This window comes from Cyprinodon tularosa, unplaced genomic scaffold (assembly GCF_016077235.1).
Source record: "Cyprinodon tularosa strain WSP-4 unplaced genomic scaffold, ASM1607723v1 ctg109, whole genome shotgun sequence".
Classification (NCBI taxonomy): Eukaryota; Metazoa; Chordata; class Actinopteri; order Cyprinodontiformes; family Cyprinodontidae; genus Cyprinodon; species Cyprinodon tularosa.
The window spans coordinates 1,483,718-1,511,708 of record NW_024037882.1 but is presented as its reverse complement, the minus strand read 5'-3'; the positions used below and the strand labels follow the sequence as shown (position 1 = coordinate 1,511,708).

General features: G+C 37.8%; 2 protein-coding genes across 2 annotated transcripts in view; one reads left to right on the top strand and one right to left on the bottom strand.

Moving 5' to 3' along the window:
• Positions 1–12,635, bottom strand: part of nf2a (neurofibromin 2a (merlin)) — a 45,574-nt gene extending 32,939 nt beyond the window's left edge. The window contains exons 1-4 of the mRNA XM_038293647.1: positions 11,969–12,635; positions 9,309–9,434; positions 9,082–9,204; positions 968–1,051 (exon numbers count right to left, since the gene is read on the bottom strand). Coding sequence (XP_038149575.1) covers positions 968–1,051; positions 9,082–9,204; positions 9,309–9,434; positions 11,969–12,082 — 447 coding nt within the window. The 5' untranslated portion in view covers positions 12,083–12,635. The remainder of the gene's footprint in view (positions 1–967; positions 1,052–9,081; positions 9,205–9,308; positions 9,435–11,968) is intronic.
• Positions 12,636–13,115: 480 nt separating this feature from the next.
• Positions 13,116–27,338, top strand: fbxo21 (F-box protein 21). The gene is made up of 12 exons (XM_038293636.1): positions 13,116–13,376; positions 13,873–14,008; positions 16,051–16,160; positions 16,325–16,446; positions 17,082–17,228; positions 18,162–18,295; positions 19,874–20,010; positions 21,532–21,711; positions 21,936–22,068; positions 22,251–22,441; positions 22,529–22,686; positions 26,363–27,338. Exons 1-12 carry the CDS (start codon positions 13,153–13,155, stop codon positions 26,602–26,604), a joined length of 1,914 nt encoding a protein of 637 aa, XP_038149564.1. The 5' UTR covers positions 13,116–13,152; the 3' UTR covers positions 26,605–27,338.
• The last annotated feature ends 653 nt before the right edge of the window (positions 27,339–27,991 follow it).

Below are 27,991 nucleotides of genomic sequence, written 5' to 3'. Positions count from 1 at the left end.
GCACAACGCACCAGTCGCTCTGATTTTACAAGCTGAAAACTACTCTGATTACATTGGATAAACATAACGCAGCACTGGTGAGAGGGATTTTGACAAATAGAGCAAAACAATAAAGCACACTTACTACACCCTGGCTCTCTTAGATGTTGTTCTCCATTCTTTACTTTGCTGATTTCTGTCATACTGGTAACATCATCAACGCTAACGCAGCGTGATGGTGTCACCAGACACCAGCTAGCAATTTGTATGGCCGTACATTGTATGGATTTACTAAAAAAATGTGTTTCCGAGAGTCTAGATTTCAACATTTTCCAGGGGAGGATAACCGCCGTGCAAAGCCTGAAGATGTGATACACCCAGGTGTAAACCCTATGAAATATTCCTAGCTAAAAGCCTGCAAGACACGCAGGCGCGGGGGGACAGAGGCCATGCATCTTTCCAGCTAAGGGTTAGACCCACCTTTTTTGTCAGTGGGAAGGGAGCCGAATGCCGATTTTTATCGGGTCGACCCATGTTTAAAAAACGTGCGTTAACCCGCTATTTTCAGTGGAAAAGAGGCTATAGTCTTGATTTAGTCCAAAAATTGTTGTTGAAAATTGAGCTGTGTTGAGTCGGTCTGATTTTGTTCCTCTTTAGTCCTATAAAAGACGTTGAACTACTACAATGTAGTAACTCTACTTGTATTAATAATAAAGCATGTAGAAGAAACACAACATTATAAGCATATGTGGCCGGGTTACTTTAGGGAAGCTTTAAAAGTTTTAAAACCTGATACAACCAAAACTTATTCTGTAAATGTCTTGGACTAAAATTCATACAACCAATCTCTGTTTCTTTAATTTTGGAACTGTAAATATCTGCCGTGGGAAAGACATTTAATTGTCATGGATTCTTAAAAATGTATAAACTGGACCGTCTCTGTAGGTTCAAAAGACAAAAAAACAAGAAAATAGAAAACATTACTGACCTTGGCATGGACGGCATAAGAAGCCAAAAGCACGGAGGCCTCTGGAGGACAGTGGATTTCTTCTTCAAGGATCTTCTTCTTCACCTAAAGGGAAATGTCAGCAGTTTTGAAGCACGGCTGATTTGAATATTTAAAGTTGTTCAAAAAAGCACTATCTTTAGACATAATTGAACCGTCCGTTAAAACAGAAAACAAACCTCTTGTTATGTTGTTAAAGCGGTGAATTTATTTGCCAGGAAATTGCTCCCATATTTTCTGAACGTTTTTTTTTTCCCTTTAAGAGAGGCAGAAATGTTGGGGAGACATGGGGGAGAGACAAACAAGATGATCTCATCTGTGTCACGCAATAAAGAAAAAAACAGTTTTGCCTTTGAGAGAAGTAATGGGGAAGCAACAATGTTCTGACTGCTGAGTGTTTGACAGCCCAAACAGCATTTTCTAAACCCCACACTGACAGATAAGGAAATAAAACTGAGTGAGAGAAAAAAAAGACAGTATGTTGAAAATTCAAGATATTTCAGCTATAGGTTAAAAAAATAAGACCAAGCTGTGAAAAAGAATAACTTAACTTATTTATATCTTCAAACAAACAAACCTTTGATGTTTAATTTACGCAGCCCCAATTAGGGATGCATAATATAACCTGCATGCGATAGAGGTTGGCCTATATTAACTTTAAAAATTAAATATAGGATATCCGCTATTCCGTCAGGATAATCGCAGATTAAATTGGACAAGTGAGGATTATGGCTGCAGCACCAGCAGGTTACATGCACCCTACAGGTAGAGGAGTCTGTCAGAAGTGAAAATGGTGGTGGTGTGGATCTTTTTTTAAGTTTCAGAAACAAAAAGCCAAAGTGCTATTTGCAATGACTGCACAAGACAGTCACTGTTAGTAGGTCTGGCGAAAAAAAAAAAAAAAAAATATATATATATATATATATATATATCGGTCATATCCACAGTTAATATTGGAAAATATCAGGATATCTGATATCAGACGACATTCCAATATCAATCCTCCTAGTCCTTATTAATCTGTTTAGAAACCAATCTAAAAATAGAGGGTGGCATTTATCTTATTTCTTCTCCTTATCATGACAAATTTCTAGTCCAGATAACAATTTTTATTTGTAAAAAAAAAAATAGATAAGAATTACTGATGAAAAGAAAAAAACATAAAAAAATGGATGAACTGTGAATTTCCTTTTTTAATATTTTTCTTCTTCCATCTATTTTCCTTTGGGCATGTTTAGTGAAAATCCCACTTCTTTATATAACTGCTCTGATTGTGAGGCTATATTTTCTAGGATGGCGCAATTTAAGCTGCACACTCTTCACCGTCTTCTGGCTCGATTCTAATGTTCTTTTTTAGGAGAACTTTAGCTTTAGTTTTTGCAACATTCATTTTCCCTTTGGCATCAATAACCTATTTTTAAATTGATTCTTATTGCTGTGGCGTGCATTCACAGCTACACAGTCACCTAGGGATGAACTAATGAAGAGTGTTTTTATACTCAATTTTATTGCCATCCCGATAGCACCACAAAATATCACGATTTTAAGGCTGTCGCCCAGCCCTATCAAAAAACGATCCATTTATAAAGCAATATCTGCTTTGTGGCGCTCATCGTGCCTCTGCCATTTGTTTTTGTTGTTGAATTGGTGTCTTTTTAATTATTCATATGAAGACTTTTATTGATTTATATAGTTTCCAAAATTTATTAATAATATATTTGTTATGTATAATGTATTTTTACATGTATTCCTTTATTTTATCTGCAAAACACTGAATAAAAGTGTAGAAAATGTGCTTTGGCTTCCATCACTGCAGAGTTGGTCAAACTTGTATTTTTCTACTAGTCTTAGTCTGATTTAACAAATTCAGTCATTTAAATTAGACTTTAAACTTTAAAAGAGGGAGATGGGTAGATTTTTACAAATAAGGTATGATGTGGAATAAATCAATGTAAATCCACTGCATTTACCACATTATTTAATAGCTCTGCAATAAAACGTTGACAATAAAAGTAAAAAAATATTTTTAATTACACGTATTTTATTCTTCTATACCCATCTAGACCTGGAAACATTTGATACATCTATACCTCTTTAGTTTCTTCCACAATGTGTAGGAAACCACTAAACCAGGGTTTCTCTGTTTTGGCTCTGGGGGTCCGTTGTTCTGCACCTTTTAGATGCAGCTCAGCTTCTACACACCAAATAAGTCAAATAATCCGGTTATTAGCAGGACTCTAGGGAACTTGACTCCATGCTGAGGAGGTAATCCACCATTTGATGCAGATGTGGAAGCAGAGAAACATGTAAAGGATGCAGGACACCAGATCTTCAGGACCATGATAGGGGAGTGGCAACCTAGTAGTTAGGACATAGAGCTTGGAATTATGAGGTTGTGAGTTCGAAACCCACTCCCACAGACTGCCACTCTGGCTCTCTGAGGAAGACCCTTAACCCCACACTGCTCCCAAGGGCATCGGTTAAAAACAAAGAGTTAATTTCATTGCTCTGTACTGGAAAAAAGTACCCTATAAACATCGTCAACTTCCCAAGAAATAACAATCCTGAGATTGGTCATGAGAACAACAATTTCCTACAAAGTGGATTTCAGAAAACTGCTTTGTGTAAAATTCTTCCACTTAGATATTTTCAAAATAGCAATTCAACTATGAAGACATTTAAAGCTCGATCCATCATTTTATTCCTCCCTGGCTTGCCAAAGTGCTCATGTGAAACATAAGTTTGCTCAAAACATACTTAATAGCTGAATAAGGAAGTTTCTCCTATAGAAACAATAATTTGATGAAAGAAAGTCTGATGTAAATATGAGACAAAGACACTTTGTCCAAAAAAAAACGGATAAAACCTGGGAAAATGTCTTAACTGTCACACTGTAGTTTGGCTTTAATGTTGTGTATAAATGATGTGCTTTAAGCTTGTTGCTTTCAAATGTTTAAAATTTGTTCTAGTTTTAAAAAAGTAAAAAAAAAACTGATGGTTAGTGGAGGTGATTTTTCTGCAGCAGAATACTTTATTTCAAATGAATTTGACATGAAAGCACCCCAAACCTTTCATGTGGGGGCCTTAGAGAATTTTATATAAGCTAGCATGATGACACCAAACGCTGCAGCACTAAAGAGAGCAGAGCCTCTTCATATAGCTTCAAGATGACAGGCTGTTGTTAACATATGAAGACACAATCTAATCCAAGGCATCTTATGCCATTTATTGAAACTTTAAATTAATGTGTAAAAAAAGATAAATGTGTAACCTCAGGAGATTTATCCACTATATTCACATGGGTGGAATGTTATATATATACCTTTTTGTACTTTTTCTATAAACCAACAGACCACAATGACTAAAACTGGCATTTAAATGGACAATAAAACCTGATACTAGCTGTTAATAGAGAGACCTGAAGCTCGAAGCAGATTCTTATTGCGCCTATTATTAACAATAATGCACAAAATAATAATAAAAATTGATCGGAAAACTGTTTGGCACTAATCTGATACTCAGATAACACCCCGAAAGACGTGCCCGAGCTTAAAGCCGATTTATATTCAGAAACCAAGTCTGCGTGTGCCGCAGTGAACGTAAATGTACCCCCGCCCCTTCTGCATACAGTACACTCTAGTGCGCCTCTCCAAAATTGTAGGTGACTGTAAACAGTGCCGCAGACAGGAGGCCTCTGATTGGTCAAATCTACATCCACTCTACACTATGCGTATTTCCTGTTTGGTACCTTACCGGCTTATTTTGTTGCATCCCCGCTCTTTTTTGTCCTCATGTCCCTATGTTGTTGCACAAACATGCCCCCCTTTCCTCACCTCGGCCATATCTAGACCCAAAGCTAGTCTCTGATTGTCCCTGGTGTGTTGTGGCGTGGAATAACATAGCACAGACCATGCTTCAATATTGGACATAAATCAGAAATATCTGAGACAAGCTCACTGCGACACACTGCTGCGGGAGTATAACCAGCCCTTTAGCTGTTAACTTTTTGGCAGAACAGCATTGTTTGGCATGACAAATATGAACCAACAGTGTGCAGATCCAGGCCAAACTCGGAGCTAAGCAAGAACAAAGATGCATTTCTGCACAAGCACAGCTGGAAGAGCAAAATTTGTCTGAGTTAAGCGCATAGAACCGGAACATTTCGGAATAATTTCACACTTGCTGCAACTGCAAAGGTCAAATACGATATGGACTTGTAGAATAATTTCTTTTTGGAGTCTGACTTTAACAGCAACAGTTCTTATGTTCTTGAGGCCTTGAGAAATCACACGTTTCGGATGGAAGACAGGTTGGGACTCACATCATTAAATCCCAAATGTATTTATTTATTTACCGTATTTATGGATTAACATAAATCCATACCTCCTCTCTTCCTCCCTTCACCTCCTAATCCCTTCGTCCTTTATCCCCTCATCTCTTACCCCCTTCATTCCTTCTTCCCTTCATCCTATCATCCCTTTATCCCTCTCTACCTTTATCCCCTCAAACCTTTAAACTCATATTAAGGTTTGCCCTACCCCTGTCCATGTGTGGGTTTTCCCTGGGTACTCCAGTTTCCTTCCCACCTTAAAAAAAAAAAAAAAAAAAAAAAAAAAAAAGAAAAGTGTTCTAAATTTAAATCTAAAATTATACTGAACATGTGTTCCCACTTTTCTGGTCTGTATGCAAAATACTGATAAACAATAATAACAAAAAATACTTATTTATTATTTTTATTTCTCTTAACTAGATTTAACAGAAATACTAAATTAGTACTGATAGCTTGGAATATGTATCCCAGGTATATCCCTGTATAAGAAAGAAATGTCTAAGTTATCTTGCCTTTCAGAATTCAAAAGCTGCACTTTACATTCAACAAATAAGGATACTTAAAAAAAACCTCAATGCAAGAGAGGTTACATAAACCTGCCTTTAGAATTGATATTTCTTTCAATTCCAATTCCTTGATTATGTCTTGTATTGATAGATTGGCCCATATTGTTAAAAGATCAGGCAACAGTTATTTAGGATATTAGTCTTAGTTTATTGAGCATCCAGTCAATAAACCTTTAAACTCATATTAAGTTTTGCCCTATCCCTGTCCATGTGTGGGTTTTCCCTGGGTAATCCAGTTTCCTTCCCACCTAAAAAAAAAAAAAAAAAAAATTTAAATGAAAATTATTTAAATCAAAAATTTTACTAAACATGTGTTCCTGCTTTTCTAGTCTGTATGAAAGATACTGAGAAACAAACAAACAAAAAAAAAAAAAAAAAACCCAACTTAATTTATGCTGGATTTAACACCGATACTAAATTAGTTTAAGTTTTGTGAATCTATTCTAAAATATTAAGAAGGATGATGGGATAATAATTAGTGTTACAATGATACCAGTATCAGGTGGAGCCCCGATCCAGCACTAAAATGGTGGTATGAGGGCGCCATGGAGACCCTCCAAGACTGTTTTGAATGCTCTGACTGGAACATCTTCAAGGCTGCGGCAACATATGACAACTTATTAAATATGGATGAGTATGACATGACTGTGTCAGCCTACATCAACAAATGCATTGAGGACATCAGCACCAAAAAGAACATCACCACTATGTGGTGTGGGGGCTGCAGCGCCTTAGACTGGAAGAAGGTGAGAAGAGTAGTAAGAACAGCAGAGAGGATCATCGGGGCTCCTCTACCCCCCATTAAAGACATTTCATCCCAGCGCTGCGTGTCCCGAGGCAGTAACATTATAAATGACCCCTCACACCCCCACCATGGACTGTTCTCCCTGCTACCCTTGGGGAACAGACTTCGAAGCATCCGATGCAGGTCCAGCAGGTTCCATAACAGTTTCTTCCCCACTGCCATTAGACTGCAGATTGTTGTGTAAAATTGATTGTTTTATATTTAAAAATATGATAGAACTGTAAATATATAGTCAAAGTTTATATTACTATTTTTTATGTATTTATTACTGCTTTTAAGGCTGCACTTTAAAAAATGACATTTTTTAGAGCTGTTTTAAACAGAATTTATTTTTGTTTACAATTACGAAATAAATCTGTCTATTCTATTCTAAACAGTAGATGCAAACCTATTAGAAAAGTAAATGTATGTGTTCAGCTATAGGGGAACGTTTATTTAAGCCTAACTTTCCTCAATATTAACAGTGAACCCACACTATCTTTTTAACATCAATCATTAGTATTTATTAGGTGTGTCTTTTTGGCAGAATTCTGACTTGATAACTTTAAGGAATCTGGCCAAATGTATTAGTCCTCCAAAACCCTGACAACCCAGGGTGCAGACCAGGACAGACCGGGACCAGCTTCTCTACTGTTACCCTCTCTTTACTCCATCCAGACAGTGTCTTGCCCACGACCAACATCTAATAAGAAAAGGTAGTGTACAACATGAAGAAGCCCTAATGTTAGGTGGCTTTTATCTCCACTTGAGTCAGGAAGACAATAAAAACTGACATGTTTTTTTCCAGTTCTGTTCTCATGTTCTCTGTTCCAGCCTGCCTCATGAATTTCAGCTTTTTAAACTAAAGAGGGGCAGAACAGAAGAAAGCAGTTCCTACTCAGAAGTAGCTGACTTCTTTATTTTATTTTATTCTAAAAGATGAAAAATTCTAATTAAAACTTCACTTTATGGCATATGAAACGACTCCAAAGAGTTTAAAAGTGCTGATTGAGCTCTCTGGGTTCACAGTAATACCATTATTTTTAACAGGCTTAAATTCACTATGCATAGATTAAAGTAAAACTTCTCATCCATTCTTTTATTCTTCAACTTCATCGTTGGTAAAACTAATCGATTCATAAACTAACTTGCACAACTGCATATATAAAGCAGATTTTAAGGTTAGGTGGAGGAAATATGTGCTTACATAGGTGGACAAATTCCTGCTTCAGATCTTGTCGTTTACGCAGCCAGTCAAGCTGTCTTCTCTTGTATTGAACTTACAAAGGTATGGAGCCGGGGTTGACAGCCTTAATCATAACTAGCACTAAACACAGAGGATGCTGTCCCCTTTACAAATGAGAGCAGAATGTCGTTATCATGGCAGGCTGAAGTGACAGAGACGTGCATACGTGTCTGCTTGTGTTGTGAGTGCTTGACTGTGTGCGGATCTTGATCGGTGATCATTTCTGATAAGCTCTAATCCAGCTGTCACGCCTGTGACATTATCTGAACGAAGGCTGCCTCCTGACATTATGGGAATTAATGAGAGCAAAGGAACAAGCAGACAGGCAATGTGATGACGCTTTGAGCCTTTGTAATCTTCCTCCTTGTGGCTGTGTATCGCCTCTACAGAGTAATCTAACTGTTAGACTTAACTCAATAAATCAACACAAGCTGATTTAAATAAAGTACAGATAAATAATTTAAGAAGATGCCAAAGAGCAGAACTGTAAAATATACAGAACTAAACTAGCATAACAGTTTAGCAAGATAACACTAGGAATAAATCCACAACTATAGCCTAATCGGTGATTGATAAGTTACCAATAGGTAGCACTGGGTGATTAAAAAATAAATAAAAATCTAATTTTCATAGAAGAGGTAAAGGAGGCCGAAGATTCCCCCAGGAGAGCGTTAATTGGATATAAAGGGCAGCAGTAATATGCTGTGCACTGATTTCACATGACCGCACACAATAAGGTGTGTTGCAGAGGGTTCTACTGAACATCTTTTGGAGAAACTGTGGATGAGCGCCCCCTGTTGGTTCTGAATTACAGTTAAGAAAAGCTATGGATACTCAGAAAGCACTTCAGCGAAAAAATGAGGTAGATAATAGAGTTTAAGGAAGCAGAGGTCCACAGCATTTTGATGTCACACCTGATACACACATTTTACCTTTAGTTTCCTTCTCTCTGTTGGCTCCACCTGCTTTCACAATGTTTACCCTGTAGCAGCATTTTACAAAAACTGATTTCCTCTACATTTCTTCATTCAAATTTGACATGATTCCTCTAGTGTAATATTTCTACATTATTTTGGCTTCAGCATTTGAGCACCACCAATAGTTTGATGGTTTCTAATTCAAACAGAATGAACAGGCACAAAAAATACAAGTAATATTTAGCTTAGTTACCTGTAGGAAGAAGAGATGCTGAGTGATGTCTTGCACTAGCTCCTCCTCAGCATTTTCAGGGTAAAACTTAGCCAGGAAGTGGAAAGTGATGGGCTCCTCTTTTGGCACTTCCTGGTCTAAAACCTGCAAACATCCACAAAACACATCAAAACCACTATAAAATAGAAATATCTTAAGAAAAAAGCGACCAAATTATTTTAGGGAACAAAGAATGGTGGTATAGTAACCTTCTTTTCCATCTTCAGCCAAGCCACTGTGTCCTTTACGTTGTATCTGAGCCCAAAAAACCAGGTCTCCCTCAGTCCCAAAGTCCGGCACACCAAGTCAAAGAGGTCTTTTCCTTTCCACTTCAGCTACAGCAAAAAAACAAAACAAATATTTTAAAAGCATACAAATAATCTAAATTTAAAACATCTTCATCATTCTATAAATAGAGAAACTATCTTTTTTTAAATGTTCAGTTGGAGAAATGTGAAAATATGATTAAAAAAAATCCCTGAAGTTTGAATCTTTTTGTGGTTTCCAGTAAAAGCCCATCTTAATGGGCGTGCAAGAACATTCCCATAAATTCAAAAAGCTAAACACAGAATTAGGACAAAAGAAAGGAGAATGCTCTCAAAATGAATGCTTCTTGGTGAAGGGTTAGCTTATGTGGCTCAAAGTGTAAACACCAGTGAGATATATTTAAAGATGATATAAAGGGGGCGACAGCGGCATTGGATGCAGCAGTTTTCTCTGCAACCGGAGGGTTGTCGGCTCTGCCTTTCTGTGTTGTGTCCTTGGGCAAGTTGTTCAGAGGTGGTGCCTGTGTGCAGCAGCCCCAGGCTACAATGTAGCTTGCCACCATCAGAGTGTAAATGGGTGAATGACTGAATGAAGTGTAAAGCACTTTGGTCAGTTCTCCTGACTTCAAAATGCACAGAAAATTTACAATAAACCAACTAAAACAAAAGCACGAATGTTAATATTAAGCCTAACCTTTGGGATAACTGTCAATAAAGGTGTATGGTCTGAATTTGTAAACATGAGTCAATATTATATATTTAATAATCTAACATGTGTTCTTTGTTGCTTCAGATATTTTATCTGTGAGTAGAAAAGTTTAGAAGAAATCTGTGAGAATTTAGAAGATTAAAAAAATGCAAAAATGCAAATCATGAGCATGTATCAGAAAAATTACAAATTATGAAGCTGTTAGACTGCTTACCAGTTGGTGGAGGCAGTGTGCCTGAAGGTCATTCACATATTACTTTTAAATAACAAGAGGGAGAAGATCGAACATTACGCTGCGCATCATTAAATTCACAGGCAAATGTTCGTTGGGAGGGGTTTTTTTTTTCTTCTTGATTGTGGAGCACTACTGTCACTAACTAGTAAGGAGTGTAACTGCTTCATCAGGGGTTCTGGGATACAGTATATATTCATTAATTTGTCATCTGTACTTGTATTCCTGCAAAATTGTACCTTTGTAACCTTTACTCATATTTTCAAAACTTGTCTTCTCACTAATGAAACTGCATTACCCACATGTATATATGTATGTATGTATGAGATGACAACAAAAAAGTACAAATCTTCAATCTAAATACAGTTACAAATGTATTATAGATACGGTTAGGATAATTATCACTGAAGGTGTGTGAGTTTATTACACCCTGTTGTGCCTCAGAACTGACGCTTTAATCTAATTAGGACAATTCCTCTGTCTGGATATACAGTTATTATCTTCATTTTGTACGTGGCAAATATTTGGAAATGGAATGAGAGCGGTGTCCTATTTTGATAAGGCTATTGCCATGGATGTCTCCTCATATGCTAATGTATATGATGTAAAATAAGATTATGTGACAGACTGGAGATGTATAAAATGCCTTTTTAAGGTGAGCCCAGAGGTGAGCAGTTACCTTCTGTACATTCTAAGCAATTTCTCTGATCTGAATAAGATTACAATTTTTAATCAAAATCTGTTGTCATGATTCCTGGTTCTTTAATACATGTAAGTTATGAAGAGTTAGTTAAAGAGTTTGTCTCGAGATATTTCTTTTCAGGGATGAGACCCGGAAAGATAGAGCATCACGGTACATAAATAGAGCCTTTCTTTAACAATAAACTTATATATACACTTTTTGACAGTTATCTTATCCCATACATAACAAGCAGCAGAAAAGGAAACTAAGCCAATAAAAATGATTCATAAGTAGAAGTGGGTTTTTTTTCAATTGCAGATTCAGAATATTGTACCTACTTAACCAATAAATGATATAAACACAAGTTTAAGTAATAAAATAGGAAACCTGCAACTAACATCATGCTGTAGTGTGTAATTAGCAGGAAACCAGTGGCTACCCATAAAAGGCCCCTCCCTTTTAAATATAGTGATTGAGAGAATTTTGATGGTGCTCATTAAAAAAAAAAAATAGACTAAGAAAAAAATTCCACAATAAAAGCGAAAAATAAGTACATCTTGTTTTGTTCAAATTAGAATAAGAAACATTTGGCAAGCATATCAGCACTAATCCTAATCGGTGACTAAAATGTTTCCTCAGAGCATGTGTGGAAAAAAAAAAACACTTAAACAAACACTTGTTATTTGGCGCCATCTAGCGTTGGGGAAGTAAAATATGTAGCGCGATATCCTACGGTGGCTGTAGCAATCAGCCACCGTAGGATACCACATGTAGATTTAATTTTTAAAAAAGTATAAAAACTAACGTTCATATTTGCTGCAATTTGAAACTTATGGTTTAAAATAATCAGGGTCTGTTTGTAGTTAGATTGTGTTTTTTATTTGGTCAGCAGATTTATAATGCCGTATTTAAATGCTGCAGCAAACCTGCTCGATTATAAGGACCAAAAATAAATAAAAATCACAAGTTGTTCAACTCACCTCGCACTTGAACTCCAAGTCTGATTCCATCGTGCAGATCTTTACTTTGAAGTATTTGGCTTGTTTTCTGATCAAAGAGTTAAATCCCATTTTTGCTGCTAAAGCACTTGCCATGGCGACTCGAGATGAAACGCTCAATAAATACACCAAATATACTTTATACGTTCCTCTTAAGCTAAAAAAGCGTCAAGACATTTTTGTATAATCTAGTTCTTCTTATGAGTCGGACTTAGTTAAACCTGTTTATTGTCCAGAGGTAAACACGGAGGAATGCATGTGACTTTTCAGCTGATACTACCAATATTTGCATCTCCAATCGAAGCCCGTTCGGTTTTCGCAGACATCTTTTTTTTATCAAGCTCCGCTTTGTTACATATTTATATATCCATCTAAATACACATAAATAGTTTACAGATAAAGTTAAACATAGCAACGTAGCATCTGAGGCTGGCTGCTAACGGTAGCTGGTTAAAATAGTCAGAAGTTTGCTAACTAATTTTGGCCTCATTCTGGAAAAACAGGCACCATATGGCGTATATTTAAACTTTATATATGTTCCTTTAAAAATAATGAAAGTTTTTGAAATAATTTAGTCTTTCACTTTCCTGTAAAACTTGAGACGGACAGATCACCTAACTTCAGCTAACCTGTTAGCAACCTCTTAAAATGTAGTGGCGCATTTGCGTGTTGTCTATAAAGTAGTAATTATTTTGTAATAGTTAAAACTAAAGCTAGTTTAAAATACTGAGGACAGAATTTTATCAGGTCTCAAATGTAATTGTGCTACCAAAATAACTGGTCAATAATTTAGATTTTTCTGTTGCTGCAGTTTGTTAGAGTAAACTAAAATCATATATCATATTTCAAATGAAAAAGATTTAACTCTTTTTACTTTGTCATTTTGTAAAAAGACACAATTCCTTCTTTTTTATTAAATGGTAAAAAATAATATATGATTTACTTCATATATAAGCTATTTACTTTAAAATTAAGCAGAGCAATAGATATTTACGTAAATTTCATAGGGACATTGAAGGCAGCATTTCCTCCCGCACCCTTTTCATTCTGGTCGATCTACCAATCATAATGCAGGATGAATCCACATGTTCCGCCCCTAAGCCAGGCCCCCTGCGCCATAAGGAGGCGAGGCTAAACCAATGAGGTAATTGGGGTAAACAGAAAAAATGGCGACGTCTGTAGCCAGAGCGGAGCAGCAGAGTCTGAACGGAATTATTTACGAGCCCCAAAGCAAAAAAATGACCGACTTACCGACTGAGCTGCTTGAGTATATCCTGTGCTTCCCAGTCCTCAAACATGTCGACGTTTGTAACGTTTCCTGCTGCTGCAAACGGCTGCACGACGTCTGCCATGGAAGGGGGAAGGTCTGGGAACACCAGTACAAAATCAGGTGCTGCAAATGTTTTTCTGCTTCTTGTACGTGTACTAATGTCCTTGGTTGTATCTTTGTTATTTATATATCTTAAAATGTAATTTGCAGCGCTTTTATTCGTCTAGGGTCATTTAAATCCAATGTTCTCCTTGAAGGTGGGCTCGTATACTGCGAATTGACAGGAAGCTGTCATCCTGCTGATGCGCCAAATTTTCATCACCAAGCGATGCAAAGCATTAACAACACAGAGATCTATAAAACTCGTAAGAAAGGCTTTAGAAAAATAAAAAAGGGGGAAATATATCCTATGTTATTGCAGAGTCCCCCACAAAAATACATTAGTATGACCTTGAATGTGAAATAGCCTCTCAGCTGGTCCTGGCAGGATTATTTCTCCTGTATATGTCTACTGCAACAGGACGTCCAATCGCTTCAGTGACTGATTTACTCTGCTTGAAGTGAAAAAGTTACTAATGTCATCCTGAATTAAATGCTTCCCTTCTTACATTGACAGATGGCCTAGACTGCAGAGGTTTTATCGTCTAAATGAGAGCTGTGACTGGCTTAGGGAGTACATAACACGGCATAGAGTTGGTATTCAGATACGAAGAACAGTGGAATCCATCTCAAAACGATTCTTTACAGAAGTTGTAAGTATTTAAACTTAAGCATCACAAAAAAAAAATCATTGAAAATGATTCTATTGTTTGAAATCAGTATTTTTTTCCCAGTCGAATGGAGCATAGATATACAAAGTGAGCCCTTACGTTTGGTTTTATTGACAAATAAGTAATACAATGCTGAAAATTATTTATATGGGCTTTTTTCTATAATAATAATAATTATTATAATCTGCAGAATATGTTGCTCTATAAGCACATGCAAACATCCCCAACATTTTACTTTCTTTGTCTTAAATATGGATTGCATTACTAGAAATGTCATTATTTGAAATACATTTGCTATAAGTATGAAGGATTCTTACTTATATACATTAAATAAAAGCAGATTTACAGTGCTTTAAAATGTTGTTTACATTTTTTCCTAATCACAATGCTGCAGTGAAATAGTCTTTGTATTATAGATTTTCACACCTTGAGATCCCCATACTGTTTGTGCCTAATTGGAAGGAATGTGAGAAGTGAGATACTGGTCCTTCTCAAAATATTAGCATATTGTGATAAAGTTAATTGTTTTCCATAATGTAATTATAAAACTTGAACATACATATATTTTAGATTCATTGCACACTAACTGAAATTCTTCAGGTGTTTTGTTGTCTTTATATGGATGATTTTGGGTGTGCTTAATACAAAAAAAGTCAACATTCAAATAATTATGTACAGTTATGCACCCAATACTTGGTCGGGAATCCTTTTGACAAATGACTGCTTCAATGTGCTTGAAGCTGCAATGGAGGCAGTCAGCCTGTGGCACTGCTGAGGTGTTATGGAGGCCCAGGATGCTTCTAGCTCATCCAGAGTGTTGCGTCTTGCGTCTCTCACTTTCTCTTCACAGTATCCCACAGATTCTCTATGGGGTTCAGGTCAGGAGAGTTGGCAGACCAATTGAACACAGTGATACCATGGTCACTGAACCATTTACCAGTGGTTTTGGCACTGTGAGCAAGTGCCAGGTCATGCTGACTAATGAAATCTTCATTTCCATAAAGCTTTTCAGCAGATGGAAGCATGAAGTGCTCCAAAATCTCCTGATAACTAGCTGCATTGATAAATCCCAGTGGACAACACCAGCAGCTGACATGCACCTCAGACCATCACTGACTGTGGGTACTTGACCCTGGACTTCTGGCATTTTGGCATTTCCTTCTCCCCAGTCTTCCTCCAGCCTCTGGCACCTTGATTTCCAAATGACATACAGAATTTGCTTTCATCTGAAAAAAGTACATTGGACCACTGAGCAACAGTCCAGTGCTGCTTCTCTGTAGCCCAGGTCAGGTGCCTCTGCTGCTGTTTCTGGTTCAAAAGTGGCTTGACCTGGGGAATGCGGCACCTGCAGCCCATTACCTGCACACGCCTGTGCACGGTGGCTTTGGATGTTTCTGCTCCTGACTCAGTCCACTGCTTATGCAGGTTCCTCAAGGTCTGGAATCGGCCCTTCTCCACAATCTTTCTCAGGGTTCGGTCAGCTCTTCTTGTTGTGCAGCGTTTTCTGCCACACTTTTTTCTTCCCACAGACCTCCCACTGAGGTGCCTTGATGCAGCACTCTGGGATCTGCCTATTCGTTCAGAAATGTCTTTCTGTGTCATACCCTCTTGCTTGAGGGTGTCAATGATGGTCTTCTGCACAGCAGTCAGGTCGGCAGTCTTACCCGTGATTGTGGTTTTGAGTGATGAACCAGGCTGGGAGTTTTAAAGGCTTCGGGAATCTTTTGCAGGTGTTTAGAGGTAATTTGTCGATACAGATGATTAGGTTCATAGCTCGTTTAGATACCTTTTTCAAGATACGCTAATTCTGAGAGATAGGAATTTGGGGTTTTCAATTAGCTGTATGCCAAAATCATCCGTATTAAGACAATAAAAGACCTGAATGTTCAAGTTTTATCATTACATTATGGAAAATAATGAACTTTATCACAATATGCTAATATTTTGAGAAGAACCTGTAACTGCGTGTTTGTGCAATATGACCCGGCCTTGTTGTGAACTAACCCACACATCCTGTGACTCAGCCCTGCGTTGGCCAGGTGCTTGGAGACAGCTTTGCTGAGATTGAGGCTCTTGGAATGCCAGAGCACTTCTGTGAAGACGAGCTCCTCTTTATACTCAACTCAGACAAGAGGTCAGAACAACACTGTGTATAAAGTTGAAATCAGTTCACATCACAAGTGTCAGTTTTTAAGCATCAGTGTGGCTTAATGTTAATAGTCGCTTTTTTTTAATATTAGATACATTGTTGCATCACCTATTTATGATGAGAGTCTTTGTCCATTCATCTGTGTTTAGGAAAAGCTTGACCTTGAAGTACTATGCAAAGAAAATCCTTTACTTCCTGAGGCAGCAGAACATTCTGAGGAGTCTGAAGACCTTCCTGGAAAAGCCTGCAGAGCAGCAGTCAGCTTTAGAAGGTAGCCATCAGTGTTGACCTTTACCCTGTTGATATCACAAGATCAGCAAGTTATTTTATTTCCCTGTTTTTGGACGTCATTTGTTTATTTATTTAAAGGGAAGAAAATGCCAGAAAGCATATCTTACTTCTGCACAAAGGAATCCTATTTATAAGTTTTAAATTTTTTTTATCAAATGATTGAACTGGCAAATCACGTAATGAGTGTGGAGTTTGACAACAGTAATTTCTACATAGGGCATTTCTGATGGACAGCTGAGACAGAGAATGATCATTTCAGCTACAAATATTCCAGGTTGAATTAGTCTAAGAGAAAGGAACAACATGTGGCACCTCACGCCTGCGTTTTAGTAGAGTGGAGGAGCTGTGATGCTGAGGGCCCATTTTGAACTGGAAACATAAAGAAATGGTAGATGCATAAATTCTGTGTAGTTAAATGAGCTAAAAAAAAAAAATATTCAAATTGTTTCATTAAAATAATGTCTTTATTTCAGATTTTAAAGCCTGGAAATTGTCTTGAGTTTTAATCAACTTTTGAAAACCAACAAAAAAAAAAGAAACATAAGCTGCTAAAGTATTTTTTTTTTTTTTTTTAACGTCTTATTTTCCTCACCTTGCTTGCATTTGCTTTGTTAGGTGCTGTGCTGGTGGATCAGTATTGTAACCCTCTGGCTGAAGTCACACTGGAATCCATTTCAGAGCAAGTAGATGGTTTGGTGGAAAAAGTCAAGAAAATGCTGAGAATCAAGAACTCGTCTCATCCCAGCCTTCGTGTCACTAACGGTAAGTGTTCCTGGAAATAAAATGTACAAACTTGATTTTTTTTTTCTCTCTTTTTGGGGAGTTTTTCTATTCTATTTTATTTTTGTCTGCTTGTTCTTCCTCTATGGAGGATAAAAAGTGCCAAAATTAAATACAGCATTAAATAAATAATTAAATATGTCAATAATTAATTAAATGTGGAATTAAATAAATAAATGTGTCATTCATTAATTAAAACCACGTCACTAATATAAAGTGCCACAATTAAATAAATAAATACAGCGATAAACAATTAATCAAATGTGTAATTCATTAAATAAAGTTAGGGGGCGGGGTTAACGTGAATCGAGTCGCCACCTACTGTATCAGAGTATGTTCACAACCTGTAGATCACAGTCTCTGTAATCGATTTGCTTCGCCTTAATGTGCAGGATGACCAATCAGGTGTTAGATAACCGCCCCCTAACTTTGATGGGTGAGTTTGACAGATTCTTTTAATGGTTTCGATGCACTGCGACACAGGACCATGAAATAATTAAATGCACACTGAAATAATTATATATATATTTTTTAATAAAATGAAGACATATTTATTAAATTAATGACACATTTATATATTTAATTCCTTATTTATTTAATGAATTACACATTTAATTAATTGTTTATCGCTGTATTTATTTATTTAATTGTGGCACTTTATATTAGTGACATGGTTTTATTTAATGAATGACACATTTATTTATTTAATTCCACATTTAATTTATTATTGACACATTTAATTATTTATTTAATGCTGTATTTATTTATTTATTTATTTATTTATTTAATTTTGGCACTTTTTATCCTCCATATTCCTCTAGTGATGTTTTCTTTGAACTATATATACCAGTAAAGATTTAGAGGCAGAGCTTCTACTTTATTAGAATAAAAAGACAAACATTGCCTGTGTTGCAGGCGACTGTGTGATTGAGGACTTTGAGCTCCAGAGGCAAGTGATGGCGGCCCTGAACGCCGTTTTGTACGAGCAGCTTCAGTATAAAGGCAATGAGGGGGACTACTACAACCCACTAAACTCTTACATCCATCAGGTATGTCCCAGCTGATCAATAACTTATTCTAATGAGCATCGGCGTCGCCAGACCCCATTTACTGGGGCACGTGCCCCAGTATAAATGAGCTGTGCCCCAGTATAAATCTCATGAATATTTGCAACAGTATTACATTTTTTTAATGCATCAATTTAGATGATTCCAACGGGAGGAGACGTATATTTCTACTCAAATGCGCAGCAAGTGTGTTGGTAACTCCAAATTGAGGATGAATTAGCGCCCCCACGTCAGCGCATGTCACTGCATGAACTGCAGGTAAATTAACACGCTGCTCTCAGCTGTTTTGGATGGGACACTGTGCGGCCGCGACGCATTTTTAGTTCTGGTAACGTTTCTTACCTGTCAGTTTTATTATTTTCCCAGTGAAACCACATGATTTATTTATAGGCTACTAACTGGAAATGACTGCATTGGTTTGTAGATGGATATCAGGAAATTCCTCACAGGAAGCAGAGACAGGGAAGCAGTAAAACAAGATGAGAGAGGGAGGTAAGGTCCCGAGATGAATTAGTGATTTAAGCTAAGCAGTTACATTAGGGACGTTATAAGCAATATGATAGATATTTACATAATTATAAATTTGCGTTTTTTTATGTTTGCTGTAGAGAATGAGAATGAAGGTGCTGGAGTAGGAAAGGGAGGAGGAGGTGAGACTGACAGGCAAGAGGCAGGTGAAGGACAGGAGAGACAGGACCATGAAGGAGATGAGGATGCAACAACCAGCGTCCACAAACAAGAAGGGGACATTAGTGACTTAGGGGGAAAGCATGATGGTCCTACACAAGTGAAGTTGTCCCACCATCCCCAGGACAAATTTGGAGTAAAACAAACGTTCATTTAATTCAAAATGGTTTGAAAGCTTTTCCTGGTTAAAAAAGAAAGCCTTGTCATCAAGGATATGCAGTGTGTTTTCAACTTGCTCGATAACACCATGTTCCCCACACTAACGCAGATCATCCAGATCTCCTCACCATCCCAGTCTACAGCTGGAGGTGTGAAAGGTCATTCAGTGTGTTGAGAAGGATCCACACTTGGCTGAGGTGCACAATGGGACAAGATAGGCTCCATCATCCTGCTATTTTATCAGTTGAAAAGGAAGAACTTTCTAAGCTGAGTCACAAGTGATTGACCGCTTTGCAAAAATGATAAATAGGAGGTACACTTTAATGCTCAAAAAATAAAAGTAAACTTAGCTCAGGATGAGTTAAAATTTCCCCCGAACTAAAACTCTAAAACCTAGGAATTAATGATTACGTCAGAATGTGTATAAGGAAACTTTTTATTTGTCAAAGTTGTTGATGTCTTATTTTTTATAGCTGCAATGTTGAAAATGTTCATGTTTGTTAAAACAAATATGCTCTTATACTCATTAATATCTCAACTGGTAATTTTGGTAGGAATGTATCAGGGTTGGGCAGTGTGCTTGTCTGTATTTATGTATGGAAGGAGGGGCATATGCACTAGGGGGCCAGTGCCCCAGTAAAGCTTTGTGCCTAGCAACGCCCCTGCTAATGAGTAACTCAGGAATATTGTAACCGTACCGCCTTGTTTACGCAGGTGCTACTTCGGAGGACGGGTATTCCCATAAGCCTCTCTGTCCTTTACATGACACTGGCCCGGAAGCTGGGCGTTCGACTGGAGCCGGTCAACTTCCCCAACCACTTCCTGTTGCGCTGGTGCCAGAGACCAAGAGGGTACGCGTTATAATTAGAACATTTCAGGTCATCCTCATCGGCACACACATAAGTGAATTCATTTAAGACTTAGCTATTGAGATTCAAAGACACGATAGATTGTTGATAGATCAAAGACATCAGATAACCACAATATCAAAAGTTAACCCTTGTCTTTCTCTTTGATTTTTGAAGTTATTACTACACTTACACACTAAGAGCCTTTCAAGGTCTTTTTTTTTTTTTCTCGGTTCTAATTACAATAATTTTGCCATTTTGCTGGCAATTGTTGAAATAAAAACCTTACTTTATATCCAAAGGTGACTTAAATATGCATTATATAACCTCTCATAACAATTTTTATGGGTAATTCAAAGCTCCAATAAACTCATTTTCATGTCTTACCTTCCAAACAGAAAAGTATATGAAAAGGAATCAAAAGCCAAACATGCCTGTTTAAGTGCAGGCTTTAGTGATGTAAAAAAAAAAAATAAGAATTTTTAATCCATTCATAGCTCACCTTTAATATAACATTTAATGTAACATCTATGCTGTAAAATCCAACTGCCAATAAAATAATTGTCTTAGATATTGAATTTAGTATCAGCATTCAATATTATCCCAGGTAGTGAAGACCAGCCAGACTAACTGACACCATATGATCGACATATTTGTCTGGAAAGGAGCAGGTAGAGCCTGATTTCAAAAGCGGGACTAACAGAGTGAGCGGAAACAGTTTAGAAGCAATCAGATGACTGCTGATGTGATGCAAAAGCGAAGTTCTTACAGCAGCCAGATATGACGATATAAACAGGTCATGGATAAAACATTGCAGACTGTTAGTAGACTGTTAGTCAGTGTTTCTAAATGAAGAGCTTCATTCTGTCTTTGCCAGTTTAGTTCTTCTAATTAAGCCTTCTAATTTTCACATTTGTTATTCTGTCATTTTGGCTCCAGGCTGTTTTTGTACCAAACTTGCCTTTTAAGAATTTTGACCAATTTTCTTTTTTCTATTTATTGTTTGATTTAATTAGATTGTATTTTTTGAGATTCTAATTCTCTATCTATCAAAACATAAGTATAATTTAGTTGATTGCTGTATCTCTGCAGGACTCTCTAGCAGAAACTAGACAGACCTGCAGCTCTTTTAGAGCTTTAAATCTTTTTGTCATCTTCTCATCGGTTTTAGAAAAAAACTTCCAGTTGGAGTCAAATACCTGTCCTCTATTTCCTATGTTTATTGTGAACTACTGTTTGTTTGTATGTATGTATAAGATACCCTGGAATTCCCAGAAAAGATGTTGCCAATAAGCATATTCCTGGCTATTCTTAAATATGCACATTTATCCAGACAGGTTTTTTTTAAAGCATTTAATTTTAACACTTATGCATCTAACAGAACTGTATGTGTTATGTTGAACTATACAAGATGTATGGAACACAGTTGGAAAAAAGAGCTCTGATATTACTTTATTTTCTGAAAAACCTGTATAAACATCTACATGCACTCACAGACGTTTTAAAAACACATCTTCCCTGCAGGAGCGACGACATCTATGACTTTGTCTACATCGACGCCTTTGGGAAAGGCAAGCAGCTGACGGCGAAGGAATGCGAGTACCTCATTGGCCACCAGGTGACAGCGGACTACTACAGTGCCATTAGCACCACAGAGGTGCTGCTCAGGATGGTGGGGAACCTACTCAACATCGGCAAAAGAGGGTAAGAGAAACGAGCATGTGGACCCATTCAGGCTCCTGACAGACGAGTCATTTATGAGTTAAAACCTCCTTCATTTTTCACTTTTTTCTAATTAAATTTTTTTTACCAAAAAAAAAAATTATTTCAACCAAAGTGAATCAAATCTTTGAGCCCACCCACTTTATGCCAGAATTAAATGGGATAATTAAATCTTCTGTTCAACTGAATTATTTGTTTTCCACCAGGGAAGGTAATGAGAAATCGTACCAGCTGCTGAGGGACTCGCTGGATCTCTACCTCACCATCAGCCCAGATAACGTTCAGTATTTGCTGCTGCAGGCACGTCTTTACTTCCACCTGGGAATCTGGCCCGAAAAGGTTAGGCTTCAGCTGGTTGATCCTTTTTCTAAATCAAATCTGCCTTTAGAACGCTATCAATAAACATTTTCCTGTGATGTTTTGGTTTTAAAAGCAGAATACAGTGAAGTGCTTTTTGTATAAACCCCCCAATGTTTTGCTTTTTTTATAACATTATGCTACTTTGCTCACATTTTTCTCAGGTCTTAGACATCCTGCAGCACATTCAGGCTTTGGATCCCTCCCAGCATGGAGCGGTGGGTTACCTGGTGCAGCACACGCTGGAGCACATCCAGCACAAGAAGCATCCTGGAACTCCTGAGGTGAAGAGGCGCAGCGCTGCAGAACACCTGGAAGTCCACTATTCAGTCGGCCTCATCATGAAACACAAGCGGTGAGCTTCTGTAAAATGTGATGCAGACAAAGAACGAATCACCGTGATGTTTCTGACGCACGGTAATGTTTGCTGGATGTCTTCAAGGTCGGGTTATAACTGTGTGATTTACGGCTGGGACCCTAAATGCACCATGAGCCAGGAGTGGATCACCACCATGAGGGTCCACCAGCTGTCCAGTGGGGCTAATCAACCTTTCTACAATGTGCTGGTACAGGACGGGACGTGTCGCTACGCGGCTCAGGGTATGCCTCATATCCACCAGTAGGGCTCTGATTGTCTGTTTAAAACACACACAAACACGGCTAATCAGAAACATCAGCATCTAAGAGCAGAAAACCTGCAAAATGAAAACAGAAACTATGGATCTCACTGGATTAAATGATATCGATACACATTAAACTTGTGATTGCTATAAAGGAGTTTACGCTTAAAAAAAACAAAGATATTGTTTGTATTATAATTAGAGAAGTATTGAAACAGGTGCTTACATTTTTTAGAGTCCATTATACGCATGAAAATTAAAAAAATTGACTGATTCTGAGCCATAATTGCAAAGTGTCTCATTTTGAAATTATTTAACTTTTAACTTGAGGTAATTGAAATACTTTATATATGCCCATTTTATCCATACTGCATTGCTTTGTCTTTTCTTTTATTATTTCCTCAAATAAAGCTACAGAACCAGCAAAGACTCATTGTTGCCCAATCCCTCTAGATTTTCCTGGGTCCTTTATGCCTTCTTTCTATGTGCACAACTTTGGTTGCCCCACTTTTTTCAGCAGGTTTTGCAAGAGTCTCCATCATTTTCTTTTTTGCATGCTGTCTTTTTTTATACACTATATTGCCAAAAGTATTTGCTCACCTGCCTTGACTCACATATGAGCTTAAGTGACATCCCGTTCCTAATCCATAGGGTTCAATATGACGTCGGTCCACCCTTTGCAGCTAGAACAGCTTCAACTCTTCTGGGAAGGCTGTCCACAAGGTTTAGGAGTGTGTTTATGGGAATTTTTGACCATTCTTCCAGAAGCGCATTTGTGAGGTCGCACACTGATGTTGGACGAGAAGGCCTGGCTCTCAGTCTCCGCTCTAATTCATCCCAAAGGTGTTCTATCGGGTTGAGGTCAGGACTCTGTGCAGGCCAGTCAAGTTCATCCACACCAGACTCTGTCATCCATGTCTTTATGGACCTTGCTTTGTGCACTGGTGCACAGTCATGTTGGAAGAGGAAGGGGCCAGCTCCAAACTGTTCCCACAAAGTTGGGAGCATGGAATTGTCCAAAATGTCTTGGTATGCTGAAGCATTCAGAGTTCCTTTCACTGGAACTAAGGGGCCAAGCCCAGCTCCTGAAAAACAACCCCACACCATAATCCCCCCTCCACCAAACTTTACACTTGGCACAATGCAGTCAGACAAGTACCGTTCTCCTGGCAACCGCCAAACCCAGACCCGTCCATCAGATTGCCAGATGGAGAAGCGCGATTCGTCACTCCAGAGAACGCGTCTCCACTGCTCTAGAGTCCAGTGGCGGCGTGCTTTACACCACCGCATCCGACGCTTTGCATTGCACTTGGTGATGTATGGCTTGGATGCAGCTGCTCGACCATGGAAACCCATTCCATGAAGCTCTCTGCGCACTGTTCTTGAGCTAATCTGAAGGCCACATGAAGTTTGGAGGTCTGTAGTGATTGACTCTGCAGAAAGTTGGCGACCTCTTCGCACTATGCGCGTCAGCATCCGCTGACCCCGCTCCGTCAGTTTACGTGGCCTACCACTTCGTGGCTGAGTTGCTGTCGTTCCCAAACACTTCCATTTTCTTATAATACAGCTGACAGTTGACTGTGGAATATTTAGGAGCGAGGAAATTTCACGACTGGATTTGTTGCACAGGTGGCATCCTATCACAGTTCCACGCTGGAACTCACTGAGCTCCTGAGAGCGACCCATTCTTTCACAAATGTTTGTAAAAACAGTCTGCATGCCTAGGTGCTTGAATTTATACACCTGTGGCCATGGAAGTGATTGGAACACCTGATTCCAATAATTTGGATGGGTGAGCAAATACTTTTGGCAATATAGTGTATCTTATTTTTTGTGCTTGCTGAGGAGAAAGTCAAAGGGGAACTGAGTGATGAAATATAAACAGACTGCTGGTCGCTGATTGGCCATAGGATGAAACGAGGTTTCAGCAGTGGAAGTGGAGAGAAAAGTTTAACTGAAGAGGGAAAACATTCATATTAAGCAATATTGAGCAAAATAAAAGCATAAAATTGTGCCTGAAGTCCAAAAAAGAAAATTAAAAGAGCGCATTAGTTCTCCTATTTACAAACAAGCAGCATGCTGTATTTAATAACCTCAATCTTTTAAATCAAACTGTGCAAATAGGAGCAATAATTTGCTCTCCTCTACTTAGTTCACCCCGCAGGTTTTCTGTAGGATGTGGGTCTGGGAACCATGGAAGTCATAAAGGTTCTGTCTTCATTTAGTTGTAATTTGGATAATAATCCTGCTTAAAATAACCTTCAGATTTTTACATTAAATGCCCTGGTTTTTCAAAACCTCCACCATACATTAAAGTAGGCATGATGAATTTTTGGTTTATATTCATTCTTTGTAAAAGATAATCACAATATTGGTAATATTAAAATAAGTATATTTATTTTATTAATAAAACCAGCAATAAAAAAACAACAGAATCTCAAAATAAGTTAAAGATCAGACTTTAATCTGGCAGACCATATATAGGGTTCACTTGACTTTCCTCTTTGCCACTAAAAAGAAAAAGAGTCTGTTCTGTAAAACCTTAGCACACCCATAATAGCCCTTATTCCAAATTGGTCTCCTTGCTCCTCATCAGCAGAGTGAAGCCAGTTGTGCTTAAAAAAAACCCTGCAGAAGCTGCAGGGAGTGGAGCGCCTCCAGAAAAACAAAGAGGAGCCACACCCAGACCAGACATGCACCTCTGAACTATAAATGACAGTAAAGGTGCTTTATTTATTTCTGACTTTCTGACTAGTAACTAAAATACTCCTGGCATCACTCCCAAACAAAAAGCTCTTCCCTTTCGGTTTATTTAAGAGAATTAGTTTCTATACATTCAGTTTTTCCTACTGCCGCTTATTGGATTCTACTTGCTGAAAAACCAGTTGCCCTTTGGAGACCTTTGAAGAAAGTTGAGCCAAGATGGGCGTGTAAATGGCATCTACTAGCTTTTGTAGAAAGTGACGTCCCTGTTTGTGAGCTTTTGTTTGACCTCAGGCATCCTGCTCATGGAGCGGTTGCAAGATGAGATTGGACCCTCATCTGTTGGTAACTTTGTAAAACAAATTTGTCTGCTGGGTTGTCTGTTTTTATATGTTAAAGGTAATAGATTATAAGTAGGATGTTCCTCAAATCTATAATCAATTTTAGAAATAGTTTAAATTGAACAAATACGCTTTAGCCCCCCAAAAAATTAACGAGGAGGTTATTTGCATATTTAACATGGTACCTCCGTCACATGGTTCTGATATCGAAAAACCTTTTTGCGAACAGATTTATGATAATCAATGGGGGGGTTCATAAAGTTGATCAATAAAGGCTCTTGTTTACAAGAGGAGGCCCATCATACTATCCCCATCTATACGTACAGTAAACTTCTGTTAAGCTCTTAACTGAAAACATCCTGATAAGTTTATTGAGGCTAGTTTCTGTACAGATTTTCCTGCATTCCACAGTTTAACATCTGACCCCATTTGCAAATTCTTCACCCGCCCTGCCACTTCGTAGCTTTCATAGTTTTTACTTATCTTTTCTATCTTTAACACCTCAGACTACGCAGGCTCCTTTGCTTGTTACTCTTTGCAGTTTTGCCCAAAAGACTTCAAGTTCTCACCAAAGTAGCAATGTGGTCACCTCTGTTTGTTATTATTCCTCAGAGAACCTGGAGCCCCATTCAGCCCCCCTGGAGATTGGGCACCCAGAGGTGGGCCGTTACTTCTCAGAGTTTTCTGAAACCCACTATGTTGCCAACGAAGAGCTGCAGACACGATACCCAGAGGACATGGAAGAAACTTTGAGCACGGTGCAGCAGCTCTATCACAGAGCGACTCCTGCTTCTGGAGGCAGACATGAGACTTCAGCCATCGACCAAATGAGCCGCCAGTCCAGGTCAATGTAGGAAGTGGCCCTGCAGGCCAGGTGTAAAGAAAACAAAAAAAGATCACCCTTCCTCAATTTACAATCACTTTAGCTGTTCCTTTGTTGCACTATAAGACTAGGGCAAGTGTTCCGGACTTGTTTACTTTTATTTAGTTTTATTTCTTTTTAAATGAGAGATGATTGCTGTTTTTGCTTTGAGATGCATCCAAATACCACCACTTACCCAGAAAAAAAAAGTCAAGAACCAAATGCCGTTTCTAAATGATGTAATCCATACTCTTTTTTTTATCCAGTCAAAAAGCTAAGTTTAAATGCAAAAAAAAAAAATGTAAAAATACAACCCAAAATACTACAGAGTAGAAGAAACAAGTGAGCAATGAGGTGAACAGGTGAATTCAGGATTTGTTTCCAGGTGCTGTAAATCTCTCCTGCCTGAAATCATGGAATGCTTCTGATCCCACATTTCCCTGCATCCAGCACCAGTCTGCGGATTATCCACCCAGTGCCACCTGAGAGAACAAAGACAGTATCAAGATCCAGTTTTAACTCTCCATGTTTAACACCACAAACTAATGAAAGATGGACTTTCACATTCCTACATTTACCTTTTATTCTGTATATTTACAAATGAAATATGTGCGATGCCAAGACTCAGGATGTCTGTCATGGAATGATGAGACAGCAGCAACTTGAACTGGAAAAAGAGTCTAAACTTGGTTGAAACCTTAAAAAAAATAAAGTGTCTCAAGTTTTCTTCTTGTTGTCGTTTTCTCTTTAAAACAAACGCTGCATTTCTTACTTAATTGTGTTAATTCTTGCAGAGAAAGGTAAACAGCAGGCCACTGCCTCATATTAAACACTAGTCTTTTTTTGTTTATTTGGGTCATTTAATGATGAGCAAAATTATTTCTATTTGCCAGATTCTATTATAAGACAAAATAATTGCAGTCTTCTATAATTTGGGACAAATTATGGTAATCTTATAGCTTGTAAGAATTTAAACTGTCCAGGAAGGAATCATATCCTGTGCTGTGGAAATTAATGTGTTTAGATATGAAATATGTTTATCAAGCCGTGTAAAAAAATAAAAATAAATAATAAAATAAATAAATAAAAAAATAAACCAAAAAAAAGGCAGTGAGAACATTCTGGTTTAAAACCCACTGGTTTGTGGCTGCTGTTTTTAAAGAAATAAATCATATTAAAAAACTTTACAGTACAGTATTTTATTTAATCTTTAAATCTTCACTATTATTTTATTCTCATACACTTTGCTAATGTCCATATTTCAATATAATATAATCTTTCTGTTATTGTAAACCAGAATCTCCCCATTATGGGACAATACAGGAATATTCTATTCTAATCTACACTGGGCCCTGCCTGTGTGAAAAGTAGTTCCACAA